General features: G+C 30.4%; 1 protein-coding gene across 1 annotated transcript in view; it reads left to right on the forward strand.

The window, feature by feature from the left end:
• The window catches only part of LOC130896038 (serine-protein kinase ATM), a 45696-nt gene that overhangs the window by 22039 nt on the left and 964 nt on the right, over positions 1-22693 (forward strand). Inside the window, exons 20-31 of the mRNA XM_057803793.1 lie at positions 5115-5356; positions 5656-5884; positions 12314-12633; positions 13309-13682; positions 14466-14658; positions 14910-15108; positions 15293-15504; positions 16530-16925; positions 17976-18184; positions 19318-19688; positions 20768-21020; positions 22106-22220. Coding sequence (XP_057659776.1) covers positions 5115-5356; positions 5656-5884; positions 12314-12633; positions 13309-13682; positions 14466-14658; positions 14910-15108; positions 15293-15504; positions 16530-16925; positions 17976-18184; positions 19318-19688; positions 20768-21020; positions 22106-22220 — 3113 coding nt within the window. The remainder of the gene's footprint in view (positions 1-5114; positions 5357-5655; positions 5885-12313; positions 12634-13308; positions 13683-14465; positions 14659-14909; positions 15109-15292; positions 15505-16529; positions 16926-17975; positions 18185-19317; positions 19689-20767; positions 21021-22105; positions 22221-22693) is intronic.

Raw genomic sequence — 22693 nt, forward strand, 5'->3', positions numbered from 1 at the left:
ATGATTCCACATTTTCCCAATTCTTACCTATAGAAAAGATTGCGGTATCATCCGCATAAGATACTATATTATCAGGCATACTTATCAATAAATCGTTTACATATAGTATGAATAGCAAAGGACCCAAAATTGTACCTTGTGGTACTCCTGTGTCTATGTTTTCGAAATCGCTATTATCTTGACCTATTCTGACCTTTTGCTTTCTACCATTAAGATAGCTTTTTATTAAATTATTGGCTTTTCCTCTTATACCGTATGCGTACAATTTGTCCAGCAGTATCTCATGATTGACAGTGTCAAAAGCTTTTGCTAGATCAATGAAAGTTATTGCTATCGGAGTACTTTTGTCTAAATTCTCATATATTTTATTTGTAATATAATTAGTGCGTCTTTCGTCCCTTTATTTTTGATGAAACCGAATTGTTTGGAACTCAGTATTTTATTTTTTGTTATGAAATCCGATATTCTGTTATAAATAATTTTTTCAAAAATTTTGGCAATATTGGATATTAAAGATATCGGTCTATAGTTTTCGATTGTTTGTTTACTACCAGATTTAAAAATAGGAATCACTTCAGCAAGTTTTAGTGCATCTGGCCAAATTGATTTATCAATGCAATTATTAAATATACTTGCTAGCGTATCACTTATTAGACTAGATATTATCTTGATAGATTTGGCACTTATTTTATCAATACCACCATTTTTGTTTTTCAAATTCTCAATTATTTTCAAAACTTCCGCTTTGTTTGTTGGTTTTATAAAGATTGAATTTGCATTCATTTGCGGTAAGGTTATTGTTTTGTTATTTGGAGTTTTTATACTTTTATTCATTTCTTTTCCCATACTGCAGTAGTGAGAATTCATTATGTCTGCAATTTTCTTTTTGTCCCTGACTATTTCATTGCTAGAAGTTTTAATTTCACTTATACTACTTTTATCATGAGATCTATTCTTCCCTATCTTAGAGTTAATTATTGTCCATAATTTCCTAGAGTTTTCAATATTTTGTTCAATATTTTTTCTTTCGTGATTGATTTTAGCGTCTTTTATAATTCTATTCAATATTTTGACGTAATTTTTGTATTTGCTTTTTAAATATTCATTGAGAGGATCTAATTTTAGCTGTTTGTATAATGCTTCCTTTTTTCCACATGATTTTACAATTGCTTTCGTAATCCAAGTTTTTCGAGGTAAATTTTTACTTTTTTTACATTTATTGGTCATTACAATTTCAGATTTTTTAAGACAGCTTTGTATTTCTTGTGTTACTAAGTTTATCGCTTCATTTGGATCATATTTCTTGTACTGTGACCAATCAATTGTACTTGCTATGTTTGCTAGTTTCTTGTAATTGTATACTTGTTTCTCATTTTTCTCCTTATCTACTTTTGTCAGAGATCTCCTGACGCCAACAAAAAGTGGAAAGTGGTCTGGCATTGGTATATTTAATTTAAAAGTTTTGGCATTAATCTTTTCATTTGTTTTAATAAAAATATTGTCAATGCACGTTCCACCTTCGCTATTCACATCAAAAGGTCTCGTTACGCTTGTGAAGCCCGGGAGGAAACCATGATCTACAAAATTATTTAAAAATTCTTCGCTTATATTATCACATTTCAATATATTAATGTTAAAATCACCAATTATAAAATGATTTTTAATATTCTTTTTAATTCTTAAATAATTTTTCAGATTTAATATAAATTCTGTACAGCTAAGATCGTGAGATCTGTACAAAGATGATATTTCTAATATGCTGTTGCTACTTAGGTTAATTATTGTGTTCAGAATTTTTAATCTTCCTACTTCTATAATTTCAGTCGTTTGACTTATATTCTTTTTAACGTAAATAACAACACCATCCGACCTGTTTATAGCACTGTTATTATAATATAAGTTATAACCATTTAGTTTATAATATTGACAATGTTCTAATTTCCATGATTCGGCACACACTATAATATACGGTTTGGTTCTGAGGCTCTCAATTAGAATTTGTAATTTTTCAAAATTTGCATTTAAACTTCTAATATTAACATACATACAAATGTTGTCTTTGGTATCTAAATTATTGTTAAGAGCCTCTAAGTCATCGCATGCTACAGCCTGCTGTACAATTTCATTTTGTATTTCATCTACAATATCATTAATCATGTCGGTTATGAATTGCTGGTCTATTATTTAAGTTATTCAGTGCACGTGGAGACAGATTGGCTTTGTTTACATACATCATCTTGTTGTAGTAGTTTCCTACTTTACCTACGGCAGTCATCACATCAGGTCTCACTCTGTAGTCGGTATTGTCAATATACTTTTCTATTCTTCTTTTGAATATTTTACATTTCTCGTGATCCGTTGCTTCATGGTCTGTTTGATAGTTTATATTATATCTGTTGTTGCTATACTCACAGTTCATGCACTTAACCTCTTCACTTCTGCACTCTTTGGTTATATGGTTTTCAGCACATCTCAGACACGTGGCTTTGTTTTTGCACTTTTGTCCTTTATGAGTTAGTATATCACAGTTATAGCATGGTTTTACGTCTATATAATCATATGCTCTGCACTTTTGATTTCCAATGTATAATTTGTTTCCGTTGTCTCTAATGCTCTTATATACTTCGGCAGGTGCCTCTATTAAAACTGTTTGTGTTCCTTTTTTGTCATTAGTATACATATGTAATACTGTACATCCATTCTTTACATTGAAATAATTTCTTTGATTTCATTTTATCAAAATCTTGAATTCCCACTATTTTTAACTTCGGTTTGTTGACCTCTTCAATTTTGATATCACATATATCAGCTAGTTTAGAGGTTACAATTTCCACAGCTTTTTCCACACTATGATTATCTCGTACACTTACTATTATTTCATTTTTTTTTTCTGTCTTTTCATAGACTTTATTTGTTTGTATCATTTTTTGACTTATTAGGCATCTTGCTACTTTTTGTTTTAATTCTTTTAATGTTCCTTCCTCATTTGTTTTCTTTATCGTTATTTTGTGTGCTATTTTTGGTTTTAATATGTTTCCTGCAGTAACTTCCGCAAAAGTATTAGCATTGAGATTTCTATTTTCACTTTTTTTCTCTTTATTAAGTAATTCCTTTAATAGATTATTCCTGTTTTCTAATTCTTGGTTCAATTTTTTTAGTAGATCTACTTCCATTTTCAAAGTTTCTATTTCTGCCTTTTCAAAAACTGATTTATCGTGAACTATGCCGTCTAGATCCATATCTTCATAATTGTCTTGTCCTAATTTACTATTTAAAGTTAGTTTTTGTCCCAGCTGTGTTAACTGCTGTTGCTGTTCATTAATTTCTCTCTCACTTTCTTTAATTATATCTTCTTGTTCATTTATTTTCTTTTCTAGACTTTTTACCTTTTTTGTATATAGTTGTTCTCTTTTCAATGTTTCGGCTTGTGCATTACATTTTATTCCAGCTATTAGAATTCTCGCTTCTTGTGTTAACACGTGGTCACCAATTGAAGTTAGGTTTACCTCTTTATGTTCTTTGCAAACTACTAAACAATCACTTATTTGAGTTCCATATTTTCTTCTCACAAAATCATTATAATGATATACTGATTCACAAATAACACAAACTACTGATTCAAACTTAGTGTCTTCACGGCATTTATATAATTTTATCCCTGGGCGATCGGGAGGCTTTTTCCCTGACGCGGCCATCTTGATATGGATGGAGAAAAACATTTTGGTTTCGATGTATTTTGATCTCGTCAGGACAGGGTTCGTTTTCAATCGAGTCTTTCTCCATCCATTTTTTAACAGAATTAAACATAAAAAAGCATAGTGTAAAAAACAGATTTTTGATGATATTACAATCCAATTTCTTATTAAATTGTACTTAGAAAATCTAGTTTTCACCAATATGTACGGAGAAAAGCCATTTTTGACCAAACTAACCTTAGAAAAACTAGTTTACGATGAAAAGCCATTTGGAAATCCATTTATTGAATAAATTAGACATAAAAAAAGCAATTTTCATTAAATTCGGCTCAGAACATCCGTTTTTTGCTCAGATTCGCTTCTAAGAAAAATCATTTTTTGTGAATTTACACAAATTTTTGGGTAAACTACCCTTGGGAAGGCCGTTCTTTTACCAAATTGCACTAATAAAAGCTTTTCGTCTAATTGACCTGAGAAAAACCGGTTTGCTCCAAATCCAACTAAGAAAATTAGTCTTAGTGAATTAGTCTTAATGAAAAGTAATTTTTTGGCCAAATTAGAAGCAGTTTTCTACAAATTGAATATAAGAAAAGTTATTTTTCGAGCAAATTAAACATACAAAGCAATTTTCACCAAATTCGGCTTAGAAAAGCCGTTTTTGCTCAGATTCGATTCCAAGAAAAACCATTTTTTGTGAATTTACACAAATTTTTGGAAAAACTATCCTTGGCAAGGCCATGTTCTTTTACCAAATTGCACTAATAAAAGCTTTTTTTCTAATTGACCTTAGAAAAACCGGTTTTCTCGAACTAAGAAAATTCTTTTTCATAAAATTATTCTCTAGGAAAATTCATTTTACGACCAAATTAAACATACAAAGCAATTTTCTCCAAATTCGGCATAGAAAATCCGTTTTTTGTCCACATTCGATTATAAGAAAAACAATTTTTTGTGAATTTACACAAATTTTTGGCCAAACTACCCTTGGGAAGGCCTTAAATTCATTTTAAAAAAAGTCGTTTTTAACTTAATCCAACTAAGAGAAGCCTTTTTAACTTTTCTCCTTCCTATCGTACGCCAATACGATTCCACCTCGAATATTATTGATAGTTCCTGCAAAGCTCAAGAATATTCGATAATCTTATAAAGAAATTCCAAATTACCGACGAGAAAGAAAAATAAACAATTAACCAATTGAACCTAACCTATTTAGCTTCTTCACAAACTATTGTACTCACCCCGTATCTATTCATGTCTTTGTTTACATGATATCTTCCTACTTATTTTCCAGTCCATTTTTTTTTCTATATGGTGAATGAATTTTTTTTATATGTTTATATGATAATCTTTTTGCTTTTATGTACTCATTTCTTCACCCGAAACTGATTGGGGGTAAAGAATTTTTTTTTTAATTTTTAGGTTGATTTTTGTGAATCTCTTTTACCTCTCGTGATCGATCTACTGATTTATCTCGATAATTCAACAATTACTTATTTGATATGTGAAAAAATCGATTATTTTTTCTCTGAACATTGGAAAATTACCGTTAACAAAACCACCAATGAAGAATCTATAGCCGTAAATAAAAAATCCGTCAAATGTATGTTGAACATTATTAATTATCTAAGATTAATGAACCATGGCAGCTCTCAAACAAGCAGGTGAATTTTTTTCTATGTTACAGGCGTTTTAGTTGATATTATTTTCTAATGCATCTAAATGTTCTTGATTTTAGGTCTATTCTGTTTTAAAATTATTATTTTTTTTAATAACTTTTGAAAGAAAGGTAAAAATTGACGTTTCGACTTTTCTTTAAGTTTTTATAAAAATATTTTGATAAAGAAAACATCAAATTTCATACAGGGAAGATCTAAAATCAAGAACGTTTAGAACCATAGATATATTAAAAGGTCTAAGGAATAAGAAATTGAAGGAATTTATTATTTTTTATTTATGACAGAGCTTGTGTGGAATGGAAATTTGATTATTTGAAAATATCTAAAGCTGCCGAATTTTGTGCCAATCATTTTTCTGCGTTGTATTATTCGGAAATTTGGTGTCAGAATAAAATAGATGAAATACAAAACGAAAATCCAACTTACCTCGAACAACGCTCCACTATGATCGATTTTATATATGAACACGAACATCCTGAATATTCCGAAACTTTACACAACATCTTGAGGAACGTAAGTAAACAAAGATATACGAAAAAAATTTATTTCTTGAAATTTAATAATAGAGTGAACTAGGGACCAAATAAATCGATTTTATTTCGTTTTTATATTGTTATTGTTATCTAGAGAGACACCCACAAGTATAAACCATTACATTTTTGAAAAAATTAATTTTCCACCTAATTAGATATCACTACTATTTTTTGACCAGTTTCTTCGAAAAAGCAATTTTTCCAACAAATTTGGACTCTATTTTCACAAATAAGCTCAGAGGATCCGTTTTTTTCGGATTGAATAAAAAAACTATTTTTTTATCGAATGAACCTTAGAAAAATGAATTTACGATAGAAAAAAACATATTGTTTGGCCAAATTAGACATAAAAAAGCAAATTTTACTAGATTTGGCTTGGAAAAACAGATTTTTGATCAGACCAGAATCTAAGAGACTATTTTATTAAATTAAACTTAGAAACACCAGTTTCTACCAAAAATGTATTGAGAAAAGCCGTTTTTGATCAAATTAGCGTTAAAAATCTAAATTAAGATACAAATACACTCGGGACAAACATTTTTTGGTCAAACTACATTAGAGAAACTAAATTATGACAAAATTCACTTGGAAAAACAGTTTTTAAGCAATTTAGCCTTAGGAAAACTAATTTATCACAAATCCTACTAGGAAAGGCTGTTTTTTCAACAAAATTAGCCTTACACAAACTAAATTAACACATACTCTCGGAAAAGCTGTTTTTTGACCAATGTAGCCTTGGAAAAACTAAATTGTGACAGAAATACACTTGGAAAAGGAATTTCTTAACCCTATAAGTCTAAAAAAAGCTAGATTGAGACAAAAATGCACTTGGAAAAGTATTTTCAACCCAATTAGCCTTAGAAAAACTCATTTATACGAAAATACACCTGGAAAAGCCGTTTTTTAACCAAATGAGCCTTAGAAAAACTAATTTGTGACAAAAATACACTTGGAAAAGGCGTTTCTTGAGCAAATTAGAAATAAAATTACACTAAATTTTGTACAAAAATATATTTGCAAAAGCTTTTTTTAATGAAATGAGGGGCCATTTTTATAAAATTTAAATCAGATAAGCCGTTTTTTACGAAATGAAATAATGAAAAGCCATAGATCATTCTTAAAAAGACCAAATCAAACTAACACAAGCCTTGTTTGTCAAATTAAACTAAAAAATCCGTTATTTTTCACGAAATCGAATTAAGAATTAATTTTTTATCAAATTAGAATTGGAAAAGCCATTTTACCAATAAATTACATTAAGAAAGTTATTTTTAATTACACTACGAAAATCATTCTTGCAAAATTGGACTCGGAAATGTCTTTTCTGACCATATCGATATTTTGATCAACTCAAAATAAGATATGCTGGTTTGGATTTCATTTCGAATAATTCTCTTCACGAAACTCATTTTTCTTACACCTCTACAGTTGTTAGTTGAGGGTTTCGTTATTTCATTCCTTCCATTTTCTTCTGTCTTTTGCTTTTGTGCTAAATTCCTTCGAACTCATCCTTTTTTTACCATTATTTCATTTCTTTGATCCATGAATTTCACTTTTAACGGTACTTACTGCTTCCATTTGTCTTGTTAATCTGCCCACACTAATTCAGCTGTTTCTTGGTTATTTCTTTTATCATCGGTTTGTTTTCCACCGTTTACTTTCGTTATTCTACCTCATTAAGTTTGTCCCTTTGTTTTTCTTGCTTCCTTCATTTTCTTTCTTCCTATTCGTTAGTTTTTGATCGGAATATGTGGGTAATAAATCAAAACGCTTCTAGTAGAATTCTCCAAAATTCGCATATCATAGTGATTTCAAAAACTATGTTAGACCACAACAAATTCTTCACAAGTAATTTTCCATCACATTTCATTACCAAGTCCAACATTTCTGGACTAGAGACTTGACGATTCAATATTTAATTATACAATATATTTTATCAATTAGAATAGAATAACTGAATAATTTTTAACGCCGACTAAAAGTACTTGAAATTATATTAACATAGATAGTGAAAAGATTAAAAATATTACTACAAACGGAGTTATTTATATATACAAGCCTATTTGATCACTTTTCAAATCTACCGTTGTGTATTGTTTATATTCTTCAGGTGTTTCGAAAACAGTTTGGGCCGATTGCGATAATACTCCATATTTTTTATCTTCCGTTACTAAAACTCTGATATTTCCAATAACAACATCATCGGCTTCTTTAAACGTATCCGAAATATCGAAAACGTAGATTCGTTGTTTGATAATATTTTCGACTTGTTTTGCCAAATTCAATTGAATTTGTAACGAATTCCTGACGAAGGCGTCTGCTAAATCGTCCTCTTCCATAAGTACTTTGGAGTTACCACTCACAATGATAGAACAAAATATCAACAAAAAAATTTTCATTTTCGATGATGTATCGATAATTTTAGAACTTCACTTCACTGATCGGTCTAATTTACTAATAATTGAAATGTTGTCATCAGATTATATAAATACTCGTTAAACGGGTACTTCCCCTAAACTCGTTGCGTCGTAGGAATTTTTAGGTCATCTAGCATGTGTTTATTTATCGAGATATTTCAATTTTTAAAGTGCAAGAATATACAGGGTATACTGGGAAATAATTTAACCATAAATATATAAAAAGTTAAGTGAATTAAAAAAACTAAATGTTTTGTTTTATATTTGAAATTAATATCCGAAAAGTGTACAGTAATAAATAGGAACGTCAACTATTTTTGATCTTATATAAACGGAAAAATAATTTTATCAAAAAATATATTTAAGTAAAAATATTCTCAAAACTATCACGTGGTTACGATGTTCGTCACAAATTTCTTTTCCTGTCAAATTAAACTGATTTTGAGAGTTTTCTGACCAATATATTTTCGTAAAAACCATAAAAAATGAGTCCAATACAAAAATCGATAAAGACATCTGTGTGCTTATAATCAGGCTGGTGGAGGTGAGTTAACGCACCCGAAACTCCGCACTCCGCACCCAATTTAAAAATGTTAACAATCTATAATCAATAATTTGAGATGGTGCTTGTACCACAGTGACTTGATAGAAACAGTGTTGCCACGTGTTGTCTTCTTTTTCATTGGTCGAGCACCCGATAGTATTATTATAATTCCATGTAAAACTTTTTGTTTATTATTTTTTTTTAATAGATTTAAAAAAAAAATTTTGAGACTGCGAAAAATGATAGCCTCCCATTGCGCTCAGATAATCTCGGATTTGGTAAATATGAAACAAAAAATTCAAAAAGCTTTTTAAAGAGGAAGGCAGCTTATATCGTAATTTACCACTTTTGAATAAAAAATTGAAAAAAAAACAAAACAGTTAAAAAATTTGTAAAATTAACATTTTTTTTTCACATTTTGCTCATGGAAATTTTTTTAGAATTTTCTGGTAAATTACGGTAAAATACAACAAATCAAATAAAACTCACATAGAATTTAAAAAGTTTGGGAGATTGGTTACAAAGCATAACTCGGCGCAGATTAAACAATAGTATTTAAAAAAAAGGTAGCTCCAAACTTATAGAGCACCGAAAACTTCTATAACTTTATTTTAGGAGATGTTTTTTGGAAGCAAAAAGATTCGTAAAATGTAAAAAAATCATTTTTTAAACATTATAACCGGTACTTCCACACTTTTTATCCACTGTAAATTGTACTACCTGTCCTTATTTTGATTCAAATCGAGTCCTTTTCAAAGCTTTCAAGGAAATCTGAGCAGACCAGTTGACGCAAGAGCTTTTGGTCAGGAGTCAGATTTTTTGGCACCAACTTTGCACAGACTTTGTAAAATTTTTCGAACCGTTTCTTTATCAGCGTTTACTGCTTCGGCAATCATCCGGATGCTAATTCGATTATCTGCACGCTCAATTTGGTTAATTTTGGTCACTGTTTCCGAAGTTGCAACAGTTGCAAGGCGACCTGGGAGCTGGTCATTTTCAATGCTCTCTCGGCCCTCACTAAACCGCTTACACCACTCAAAACCACGCGCTCGGGATAACGTCGAAATAACTGTAATCGGTAATAAACTCCCTCCGCACGCGCTTTTTTAACACAAAAAACATATGATGCAATAAGCACTTTTTATCGCGCCACCCAGTAGTTGTACCTCGAATCTTTTTTTTGGCAGTGAAAATAGAATATAATCAAGAAAAAAAAACTTAAAATATTTTGGATCTATCACAAAGCTATAAATGAAGAAAACAGTATTTATAGAGAATATATTTCAACATTGAATTAACAAAATGTCGATTTAATTACATTAGATTAAATGTACAAACCAAATTCGTCGCAATTTAGGGGAACATCTGTATAATGTTTATACTCATCGATGGTTTCGAACGAAAATTGCGCTGTTCGAGATAAAACACCGTACTTCTTATTTTTCGATAACAAAACTCTGATATTTTCAATAACGATGATATCTGCATCTGAAAAAATTCCAGAAATATCGAACACGTAGACTCGTTCTTTTATCGCAGCTCCCACGCGCATTGCTAATTCCAATTGAATTTCCAATGATTTTCTTATGAATGTATCACCAATATTTTTGTTCGGCACTAGGATACTTGAAGAAGCCATTTCTGAACAAGAAAACGCTTATTGAACAATACGTTTATAAAATGGAACCGTGTAAAATCGTTTATATATACTTCAGCTCATTTTTAATTCAGGGAATCCCAGATGAGGCATATTAAATGATTACTTGGATTTTATATCAAAAATTTTTATCAATTAGAGGTCAATATGGGATTTTATGAATGTGAATTAAATATTATCAATATCAATTAATTTCCATACATGAACGATAATTTTTGCATCAGTAAAATGACTTTCGAATTTTTTATATTGTTTTAAATCTCCATATATTCGAAAGATTTTAAATTTTGATAACGAATTACCTGATTAGTAGATAAATATATATCAAACTACTAAAAAATCTTCTTCGGGTGCCCTCTTCTTCTAACCCCAGCAAAGTCTGTCTCTGATTCTTCATATCAGCGTCTGAGGGTCTAAATAAACTGATCCACTCGCGAATAATCTTCAGCCATGAAGCCTGTCGTCTGCCAGGACCACGTTCTTCCGTGTGTGTGATCCACATTTCGAAACTTTCCAAATCCCTTAGTGAGTTCACCTCAAAGGTCCAAGCCTCCGTTCCGTATAATAAGTTGCTATATACACCATCCGGTACCGGATTATAAGATCGGTATGTAAAAAATTGTCTCATTTTTTGAAAGATATTTTTTGCTTGCTCGATACGTGATCTTATTTCTATATCTGGGTCTACATATTTTGTTATCTAACCAATCCAGATATTTAAATTTCTTGACATTTTCGATGATGGCACCATTTACGTTGATATACATAGGAAGATGGTTGGATGTTTTGTTAGATCTTAACTTGGACAAATGTTCACTCATTTACTTATTGAAGATCTTACTCCAGATCCATTTGTTGCTTAGGCGTTCTGGTCTGGTTCTGGTAATTGATATTATTTGTTTCCCAAATATTTTCCTTGAATAACTACTGGGTTCTGACTTATTGGAATCGATCTCCAGTCTAAACATGATCACTCTGTTATCAGAGGGACGGCTCATTCGATACCTTCCAGTCTTTCGTCCGTTCTTTTAGCATCGTGGCTCTTAATGTTATATCTACAACTCCTCTTACCTTCGTTACAAATGTTAATGCCTTCCCTATATATATTCTAATACTTTTCAACTCTACTGTTGATATCCTTGCTTACATAAACAGTGTTGTTGGACATTTGGATCGCATCCTATTGTATTGGCAGTTCCTTTAGCCTTTGCAGATCCGGTAGCGATACATAGTATATAACAGGAGACTACGACGATTTATTGATGTCTATTCTCGAATTCGACATACGCTCGAAATGGTACGAGGTCTCTTATCAGGAATTCGAAGAGACAAAAAAGATTTACGTCGTTTCTTATCATGATACATGATTTTGGTTTACTATCGCTCCTTGTTGCTATTTGGTTCATTTAGTTGAAGACTGTTTTGTTGCACAGTTCTGATGAGATGCAGTAACATCGAAACTGGTCAGCCGTTACGCCCCTCTTGCAATTGCTAGTCGAAATCAAAAAGTCTTCGGAGGAGATGCAATTCAGTGTTCGTTTTATCGAGAAAAGATTTTCTTTTTTGAGGAACGACTGATCCTACATCGGAATATCAAAAGTCGAAATAGTTTCAAAGGTGAAGAATAGAAATTCTTTTTGATGATAAGAACGAAATGTCAAATGTCTATTGAAAATATCAATTTAAATGTTCTATTCATTAAGTTTGAAAAAGTCTATGATGTTTAGTATGAATTTATTATTGCTTATTCTGTAATTAAACTTTTTCTAACATTGACCATAAATTGCCTAGGCGTACAAAGCAATCGGGGATTTCGATGCTCTACCTGGTTGTGGCATATCCTTTCTACTCCAACCAAAATATCGAGTAGAATATTATAAAGAACAAGGAAAATTTGATCAAGTCATACATTTTTACGCAAATCAAACATCTTCTTCGAAGGACTTAGTCAACAGCTTCAAAAGTTGTGGCTTGTATCAAATTCCAATTTATTGTTCTAAACTAGAAGAAGCTGAATACGAATGTTTTTGGAGGTTATCTCAATGGGATTTCGAGGACAAGAGACTGCCTTTTGACAATACAGTAGTCAATTTCGATTTCGAAAAGTACAGGTTAGGTTTTTTTTTTAATTTGACATTTATAATTTTATTTATATATTTTTTAATAGTTTCATTTCAGTTTTGTAACTAACAAAAGTGATATAGTTATATCATTCTTCTATTTTCCGTGTTTTTATTTTATTTATACAGGCTGTGGCGCGAAAAGTTTTGATTAAAAATGATATCCGGATACAGTGATATAACAAATCTGAAATAATGGAGCTGTATTATTTTATTTTTTGTTTGTTGTTCTTTAGATTTGACTCTATATATAGAAGGGTTGAAGCGTTAAGTTTTTCTTGATTTCAATTTCAAAACTTGTATTTTCTCTGTAAACAATAATTTTCTATAATTTTGTAACTCGAAAAGTTTTTTGTACACAAATTTCACCGAAAATTTCATTTAAATTTCGAAAATAAAGTAAAAAATATTTGATTCTATTTCCATATATTCCATTACTTTTAATAAATATTTTTTCGCCCCACTTCCTGTATTCTATATCACCTGATAGGTAAAACGACTTTTGCAAACACAAAATTTATTTAGAAAAACATTTAAAAAGGTTTAAGAAGTGGAAAATTGAACAAATTTTCATTTGTTAGAGTCTAGCATAATTTCAGATTTGAAAAATAAGCTCTGTTAGAACTGGAATCGAGAATATTTCCATCTCTTGTATCTTGATTATAGGTTTTACGCTTTGAAAGCTCTACATGACAACAATCAATGCGCGTTTGAGGACGCTTCGAAATCACAATTCCTGTCTATACAAAACCACGTGAGGAACGTTAGTTTGGAAAGCAGCCACAACTTATACCCGATATTGACAAACCTGCAATCGCTTAAGGAAATAGAAGATTTCTACGAAAGCTCGAAAAGTAAAAATCTAATTACGATTCTTGATAAATGGAAATCGCAAGACAAACTTATTAAATCGAATGATTTTCAATACGTTGAACCGATTATTACTCAGAGATTAGTCATGCTAAACGATTATCTGTTTAAGAATGTAGATGATGATGACGTTAAAAATTATGTTATTGATTTGAGTTTGGACTTTGCAAGTGAGTAAAATTCTTCTTCTCGTGCCGTCTTCTCATTGAAGGTTGGCGACTACGTTTTTAAATGCGTCTCTGTCCCTTGAAACATGAAACTATCCATTACAGGATTTCCTCTTCTCTCAGTGAAATTAGTACATCAAAAATAACTAAAAACTATCTATTCAACCACTAATCATTAAAAAGTAGATTTTTCACTTATTTTCAATAATTTATACCTTAGAGACCCCTTCCCAACGGTATTCGTTTCAGTAGACTTCCTATTTTGAAGCAAAAAAATTGATTTTGATGTAAAGTCATATTGGCCATCCAACTGTTTTATGTACCGTTTTCGAAGTTGAGGCACGACCAGTAGCTAATGTTTTTTATTGAAGTGTACTTCCACCCAATTTTTATTTGGTGAAGTAAAGCTTCAACCATCTACAACCAACCGTAATGTTCAGATAGCTCCAACTTTTTTCTTCTAACTCAGATTTCTCTCAAACTGTTAGATCCCCCTAAAAAATTTGAATTGGGGAATCGAGCTTATATTCAAGTTACAATTTTTCTTACATATCTATAGAATTATTTTTATATTTACAAATATTTTGGGGTTGAAAGCGCTGCTTTAATTGGTTGTGGCTCCTACCCTTCAGTGAACACTATATAGGACATTAGCTAAAGATAGTCAAAGATATTGTTGATATTGTTCTTGTCTCTCGTTTCCACCGTTTCATAATTTCCTGATCTTGAAATATAAATTAAATATGATTTATAAAAATTCAGATAAAATATTATCATCGTTTCCAGATTGGGCCAAGGGAGAGAAACGTTTCAAAGAAAGTTCGATAATTTTGGAGAATTTAAAAAAAATTCGGTCGCTTGATAACGAAATTATGACAAAAATCGATTTGATAGATGCCCAATTATCGTGGTCACTTAATAATACGCTTGTAGCAAGGCAGATATTAAACAGATTATGCAAAAGTACAGATATAACTAAGTAAGTTTTGTAATGTTCTTCTTATTTATTTAAACAGTTTTTTAACGGTCGGATGAATTTGTACACTAAATTAATTACTAATACGCTACACACTTATCTTATTTATTTCAATATATCGTTTGATTTACTTTTTGTACTACCCCAATGTATTTACTATGACATCAAACTTATTCACGGCTTTGTAAATATCTATATTTTGTGAAATGAAGCAAAAGATAATTATTTTAAAATTATTAAATTTTTCACCTTAGGTTGAAATCGGCCGCGCTTAAATTGACGGGACAATACATGAGTGAAAGCAATTCGGAAAATCGAACGAAAATAATAACTAATTATTTTCTGGCTTCCGTAAAATTAATGGGTTCCGTTAAAAGAGACGAAGAGGATATTAAAAATGTGATGGATACATACGATAAACTTGCACTTTTTGCCGATAAAGAATATCTCCAGGTTTGTACACACTGTTTTTTGTTACTACTACACCAAAATTACACTTGTACTTTCGATTGCAAATCAAAATAAATCGATTAACAAGCTTAGAGTAATTGGAGAGTAATTATTTTTTCATTTTCCTCCGAAACAAGTAGAAATTCTTTTTTATATACATACATACGATTTATTTATTATTTTCTAGATAAAATCTTATATGAAATCCGATTTGTTTCAAAAGAAAATCGCCAATATGGAACAAGCGAAAAAGGCCGCTTTAAATTTGCAGAAACAAAGAAAAAAAACTTACGAAGAAAATAAAGCAGCGGCGATACACTACAAAAATAGTGATATAGATGAACAGGAAATAAACAGTACAAAAGAGGAATGCAATCAACTTTTGAAATTAGCTCTTAAGTACGTATATGGAACTTTTCAACTTTATAGATCTTTTTGGAAATATTTAGAACCTTTTATATCTATTTAATTAATTTACTATATTTATATAGAATTAGAAACTTTTTAATAATAATTCAGAACGTTCTAGAATCACTGGAACTATTTTTAACAAATTAATTTTAACAATTTAGACCTATATCATTTCTTAAGAATGTGAAATTTTTAAACTCTGTAGATGAATTTCTATACTATTTTTGGAATTGTTATATCAGTATACAAGATTTTTAGATTGATACTATTTTAAATCGATTGAACCAATTTTAAAAATTTGACTCTAATTTGGATCGTTTTAGATAATTCTCGAAATTTCTAGCAAAATCTGGAATACTCCAGATTAATCGGGAATAATTTTATACATTAAAATATATCTGATAACTTTCTATACAATACTAGACGTTTGTAGAATAATCCAGAATGTTCTAGAATCTTTGGAATCATTTTTAACTGATTAAAAGCATATGCCAACTAAATTAAAAGCTCTCTAGATGTTTCTCGTAAGTTTAGCAACAATCTGGAATAGTCTAAAAGTTCTAGAATATTTTCTAAATTGCTCCATCAATCTATACAATTACAATACAATCTAGATGTTTCTCATAAGTTTTAGAACGATCTAGAACAGTCTAGAAGTTCTAGAATATTTTCTAAATTTCTGAACATAATTCTAGTCTAAGCTAAAGTATTCTAGAACAATCTAGATTATTCCAGACAAATATGAATGGTTTTATACATTGAGATGTAATCGAAAAATTTTGAACAAGTTTCAGAACAATCTAGAAGGTCTAGATTATTTTAAATATTTTTTTATTTATTTATTTTATATATTATATATTTATTTATTTTATATATTATCGATATTTATTAGTAAAATGATAGGTTTCTAAAAGTCCCTTTTTTCCAAGATTTGTCACTAAAGTCCCTTTTTCATTATTTATCAATTCCTTTTTTTATGTTTAAGTTTACAATTTTTTTTTCTATTTTGATAGGTACTATCTTCTGTGTTTGGTATATAGCGACGACAAAGATATTAGAATTTTCAGAATAATGTCGCTGTTTTTAGAAAATAGAAAAAATAACGAAATATGGGAAACAATTCAAGAACATCTACCGAAATTACCAAGTTATAAATACATAATAATGTTACCTCAATTAATACCTCATATAGCGTCTGATGATTTCGATATATTCAATAAAAACGTTAACGAAATAATTGAAAAGTGCGCAATAGAACACCCCCATCACACTTTACCTATTTTACTGTCTTTGGCTAACGCTCACAAAGATAAGGAATACGATAAATCGTCAACGAAAACTTCTACTAACGATAATAGAATATCTACAGCGAAACGATTATTATCAAATCTACAAACTAAAAATAAAGGGTAAGTCTAATACTTTCAACACTAGTTTACTAAACAGGGTTTTCCAAAAGTAACAATAACTAATTTAAGTTCAATGTCTAGATCAAATCTGTTCTTCTACTAGTAACTGAAACACTTTATTCACTTCACGTGCTGAATTTTATACGATGGCGTCTCATAGCGTAGTTTGGACACTCGGACAGAATGTTTTACTGTCAGCTTCGTTTGGCAATGTTGCCCGTTTGGCGGAGAAGATCCTGACATTAGATAACTATGTGTGAGGCGAGTGTGGTCAATACGTAATCAGCCATATTTCGTCTGGATAAATCAAACTTTGTGGATTTATGTTGATTGAATGTCACATTGATCCGAAGGAACTTGTATCCAATGCCTTCACCAGGTGTTTAGATTTAGATTTTCCATATATGCTTTTAAATCTCTAGAAATTTGGAGGTTAGTCATGGAGGTGAAACTTAACTCTCCTCATAGGAGCTAATCTTACTTAGAGATCCTTTTAGAAAGTTCAGAATGTGGGTTAGCTACCAGAGATCTTCGTCTTCTATTTCATAAGCTCCCAGGTATTCATTGAGGGGAAAGTGCCCCGGTAAGACTCCTTTTAGTATTAGTCTTAGGCTAATACATTCAGCAGATTTTCCGTGATTGTAGTTAATGTCTTAACTCTTGTAGATTGTCCCAATATTAGTTACCCCAACCACCTTCTTTTCCAGGTTTTTTCTTCTATTATTCTCCAGGTCAAGCCAGAAAAGCGTTCAGGTCCTATGAAGGGTTTGTTATAATGTTTGTAACTATTTTTCAGTTAGCCCTAACATTCAAAAGACACATTTAACAGTTGTTGTACTGATGATTACACTAGTTACTTTTAGTAGTTTGAAAAAATAATTTCAAAGTTATTTTTTCCTCATATAACTTACGGTAAACCCTGTATTTGTTTATAACTCAACAAGTTTCAATAATTTTTGACTAGTTTACTTCTAAATTGTAGTTCAACTAGCACTACCTGGTGAAAGTTTTAATTTGAGTTGTACATTCTGACATTCTCTATTATTGCAGGTTATGCGCTCAAATTACCAATTTGAATAAAGTTAGTGTTGCTTTAATCAGTTTAGCTTATATGGAAACTCAAGATCAGAATCATCGGAAGAAGCAATTCGATATTTCTTCCAATCAGAAAATAATGGGAATAAAAAATTTTAATGACGTTCTGGTACCTACTTGTGAATTAGCGGTTAGTCATACAAAGAACTATTCGAACATTATCGGTTAGTACCATCTATAATTTTTTGACAATAATTGTCAAGGAAAAATTCCTCGCTCTGTATAATTGAGAATGTATAAAGGAGCAATAGCAGGTCGGAGCCGTTGTTTTTTTAATGAATGTGAAAATTTATTAAAACTAATTGATTTTTAAAAAACATTCGATTAATCTAATACAGGGTGATTCAAAATATAACTAAAACTTACAAACCATAACTAATTTGCTGCTCTGTATAATTGAAAATGTAAACAGGAGCAAAAATCGGTTGTAGTTATAATTTTTTGTAGTAAATGTCAAAATTTATCAATTATTTATTAACACTTTCATTATGTTTATAATTTGTTAAATTTAATGTGTGAACGTAAGTCAAAATACAAATTAAACTTTTCTATTATTTTTATATATAATTTGGATTTAAAACAATGATATTTTTCTGTTAATAATGGTTTACGTCTGTGTTGTAAAGTTGTATGGGGTGTGTTTATAAAGTTACAAACAATGTTGATGAATTGCTACCCTGTATATTTGAAAATGTTTTCTGAAGCAATAATCGGCTGTAATCATAGTTTTTAAATCGATGTGAAAATTTATTAAAACTGATTGATGTTTTAAAAAAATTCGATAATTCTAGTACAGGGTGATTCAAAATATAAATAAAACTTTTTCAGTATTTTATAACACCTTAATATAAAAGAATCTAAAATAATAAGAATTTATAGAATGGTCTTTTTTTTTTAATAACTGTTTTACATTCTTGTTAAAACATCGTAAATTTATACAGGGTATTCAAAAAGTTACAAGCAATAATTGTCGACGAAAATTTTTACAAATTTACCGAGATGAAACTTCTTCAGTCCTTAATATTTTAGTCATAAACAAGAACAAAAAATAATAGGTACTCAAGAAATGATCTTTTTTCCTATTAATTGTTATAAATGTGTTTATTCAAGCCCTTATCATTAAGTTTCTATTTTGATAGCATATAATTTTGAAAAGATTTGATTTTTCATTAAATTCCAAATATTCATAAGAAAATTTTATCAGGTCGTAGACCAAAAGATCGCCACAATTTCCAAGCAAGCAACTTTAATTTCATCTAATATGTGCTAAAATCTGATTTCCTCGAAATTTTTAAAGGTATCTCCTCGTTCAAATCAACCTACGAAATAGTTGGAGGTGTTAATAAACCCAAGAAAATTCTGTGCAGAGGAACTAACGGTATATGTTATTCACAATTAGTCAAAGGACAAGACGATCTCCGACAAGATGCTGTTATGCAACAGGTTTTCAGTATAATGAATAATCTTTTGTCGAACAAAAAAACGACAAGACATCTTTTAATACGAACCTATAAAATAGTACCGTTATCGATGAGATGTGGTATACTAAAATGGGCCGATAATAGTATGCCGATTGGAGAGTATCTAATAGGAGGAGATTCGGTTGGGGCGCATCAAAAGTATAGACCTTCTGATAAAACCCCTGCCGCTTGTAGGGAAATATTTAAGGTTAGTTTAGTTTTGATTCATCTAAATATCTCTGTCGTTAATTTCGCACAAACCTAACAAAATTTTTATATTCAACTGTTGTTTTATCGTTGATTTTTGAGTAGTTATGTTATGGTCGGTCCTCAATGTCTCTATATGTCTACACCACAAGAAAATAAATTAAATTCTCTATTACAACATAACTTATAACTATTGAAAAATCCACACCATTCCCTAGTACAATTTCTAGTTTGTATTCAGCTACACTCCTACGAATATTCATATATGCTTCAATTCAAACTATGACAGTTTTCGAAATGGAAAAACCACTTGCGATGCTGTTAGTAATATTTTTATTTCAATTTTCCTAATTTGTAATCAAAAGGAGAAATTAATTGCTTATAGAACGGTTGCGATATTTCCAAGACTCATCAGTATGTTGTATAAATTTATTTCATGATCTGAACCAAGACAATCTTATTATTATTAATTACTATACTATGACCACGACTTCTATACTTACAACTAAATTTATAGTGTGCACTTTAATAAATATACGAGGTGTGGTTATTAAGTAAAGAGACTAGCGCTGCTATAGAAAGCCCTCTCTACCGTGTCAGTAGATAAATCAGTTTAGTTTCCGTTTCCGCAACTGAAAATTATAATTTATCGATAAAAGTATATGGCAATTAATATATGTCACGTCCACGTGTTTTTGAATGGTTTAAGCGTTGTCAAAATGACAGAGATGTTGAAGATTCGAGTAAACAGAAAATGTGTGCGACAAATTTTATATGAAAATTTTAACATTGGGCAAGTATCTTAACAAAGAGCTCGTAAAGATATTTGAGTTGACACCTTGAATACGATCCAATTTTGCACCGTGTGACTTCTACCTCTTTCGTAAAATCAAATCTGCATTAAAAGAAACGAGATTTGAGTCTGTTGAAGTTGAAGAAAAAGACTTCCGATGTGATGTAGGGGTAGTTATTGAAGGTGATAATACATATAATTATCAAAATAAAAAGTCTTATATTACCAGTCTCGTTATTTAATAGCCACATCTCGTATTGCTGATGAAAGTTTAATTAACTTTTCAGAAATGTGCCGTAAAACCAGCAGAATATAAATTGAAAGTGTATAAAGACATTTGTCAAAATTTCAAACCTGTATTCCATCACTTTTTCGAAAGTTTTTTCCCGCAACCTGCCGTTTGGTATGAAAGGAGAAGGGCTTTTATACATAGCGTAGCAACTACGAGTATGTGCGGTTATATTTTAGGAATCGGTGACAGACATACAAGTAATATTCTGATCGACAAAACTACGGCGGAAGTTATACACATCGATTTCGGTAAGTCAAAAATTCTGTTTACTTCGTAGGGTAAGTGTTGTTCACAAAAAAAAATTAATTTGAACAATGTTGGCAGACTTTAAATGTGGATATAACGGAATAACACACGAGACTACTTTAATATAAAAAAAATAACTTTTGGTTTTTTTCGATTATGTACAAATTTTTAATCCAAAAAAGTGACAAATCTGGTCTTAAAGGTAATCATTTGTAAAATTTTGAAATTTGGCAATTTTGATAACATCCGTTTACTTTTTAACGGTTGATGTGCAAGCAGGTGATTTTTAAAAGTGGACAAACTTTCTGTTGGGTATCAAAAACTAGTATAAATTTAACGTTTTGGTTAAATGGTTGAAGAACTTATCCATTTACCGGAAATATATTTACATTTAAGTTAGCGACTTTCTTTCTAGTTACATCAACTACTCTTTGTGAATTCAAATTATTAAATTTGTACCCCAAGTTTCCTACTGTTGCTAAAATCTGGTTCTGAATTAGAGCATCGACCTCAAAAACCCTAAATGAATATCAATCAAATAATTTCTTAATGACCTAAAAACTGGGAAACACCATTGCTCTTATGAATTCTGGTGAAAATTTACATTCCTAAAAAAAGCATCTTTTTACTTCCACCAACAGAAGGAAATTTTTTCTGGCTGCGCACCTGTTTGCAACTTTTCGTAGCTTTCCTTTCCTAGTAGACCAGACGTATTAACTGTTAAAGCAAAAACGTAACAAGCGGAAAATAAATTTTTCACACCTATACTTAATTCAATTTTAAACATAATCAACCAGATTTTTTTGTGAGTGAAGAAAAATTTCGAAAGTTTGTTTTTATGTTTATGATAACAATATAATGATGAAATAACATTTCAAATAGTGTAGATATTAATTTATTATTAAATATAATATTCACATCAGTACATCAAACTGATACGACCCTACGACAAACAAAACAAGGCATGGCATAATAAATTTATCACCTATGTAAAAATCGTATCCCTAGCTCTCAATAAATTGATTAAATAGCTTAAGGTGAAATATAAAATCGTTGAATATCGAGTTTACAAATATACGTTCAACAGGAATCGCTTTCGAACAAGGAAGGGTCCTACCTACGCCCGAAACCGTCCCGTTTAGACTGACAAGAGACATGGTAGACGCAATGGGTGCATCAGGAGTAGAAGGTATTTTCAGAAGGTAATTTTTGGTATAATGGAATCAATAAATTTATATTTCTTCTTTCATTGCCTTATCCATAGCGAACTTCGGTTATTAACAATTCTTTTCTTATCTTGTTTACTGCGTTCTTAAACAGATCAACAGATGACACTTCAAACCACTGGCGTAGGTTATGCAACCATGAATGTCGTCTTCTCTTTCGTCCCTTCTTTGTCTTGAGCAATCAACTGCAAAAGACAATATAGGATATTTTTTATTAAAAATGGATATGTGTCTTGTTTTAAAAAGTTCAGTATTTTCCAAAAACGGTTTACATACATTTTTATGTACTTTCATAAGATAGTAACATGGTTTTATATCGTTCCTTACATAGATAAGGTTATGTTAGTAACTAGATTGGTCGTGGTTCGCTCGGAAGCATTGATTTGGATACTCAGTGAAATCACTGACCTCCCTCTCATATTTTCCCCTTTATTACTTATTTTCAAGCA

The sequence above is a fragment of the Diorhabda carinulata genome, chromosome 6, assembly GCF_026250575.1.
Source record: "Diorhabda carinulata isolate Delta chromosome 6, icDioCari1.1, whole genome shotgun sequence".
NCBI classification, from domain to species: Eukaryota; Metazoa; Arthropoda; class Insecta; order Coleoptera; family Chrysomelidae; genus Diorhabda; species Diorhabda carinulata.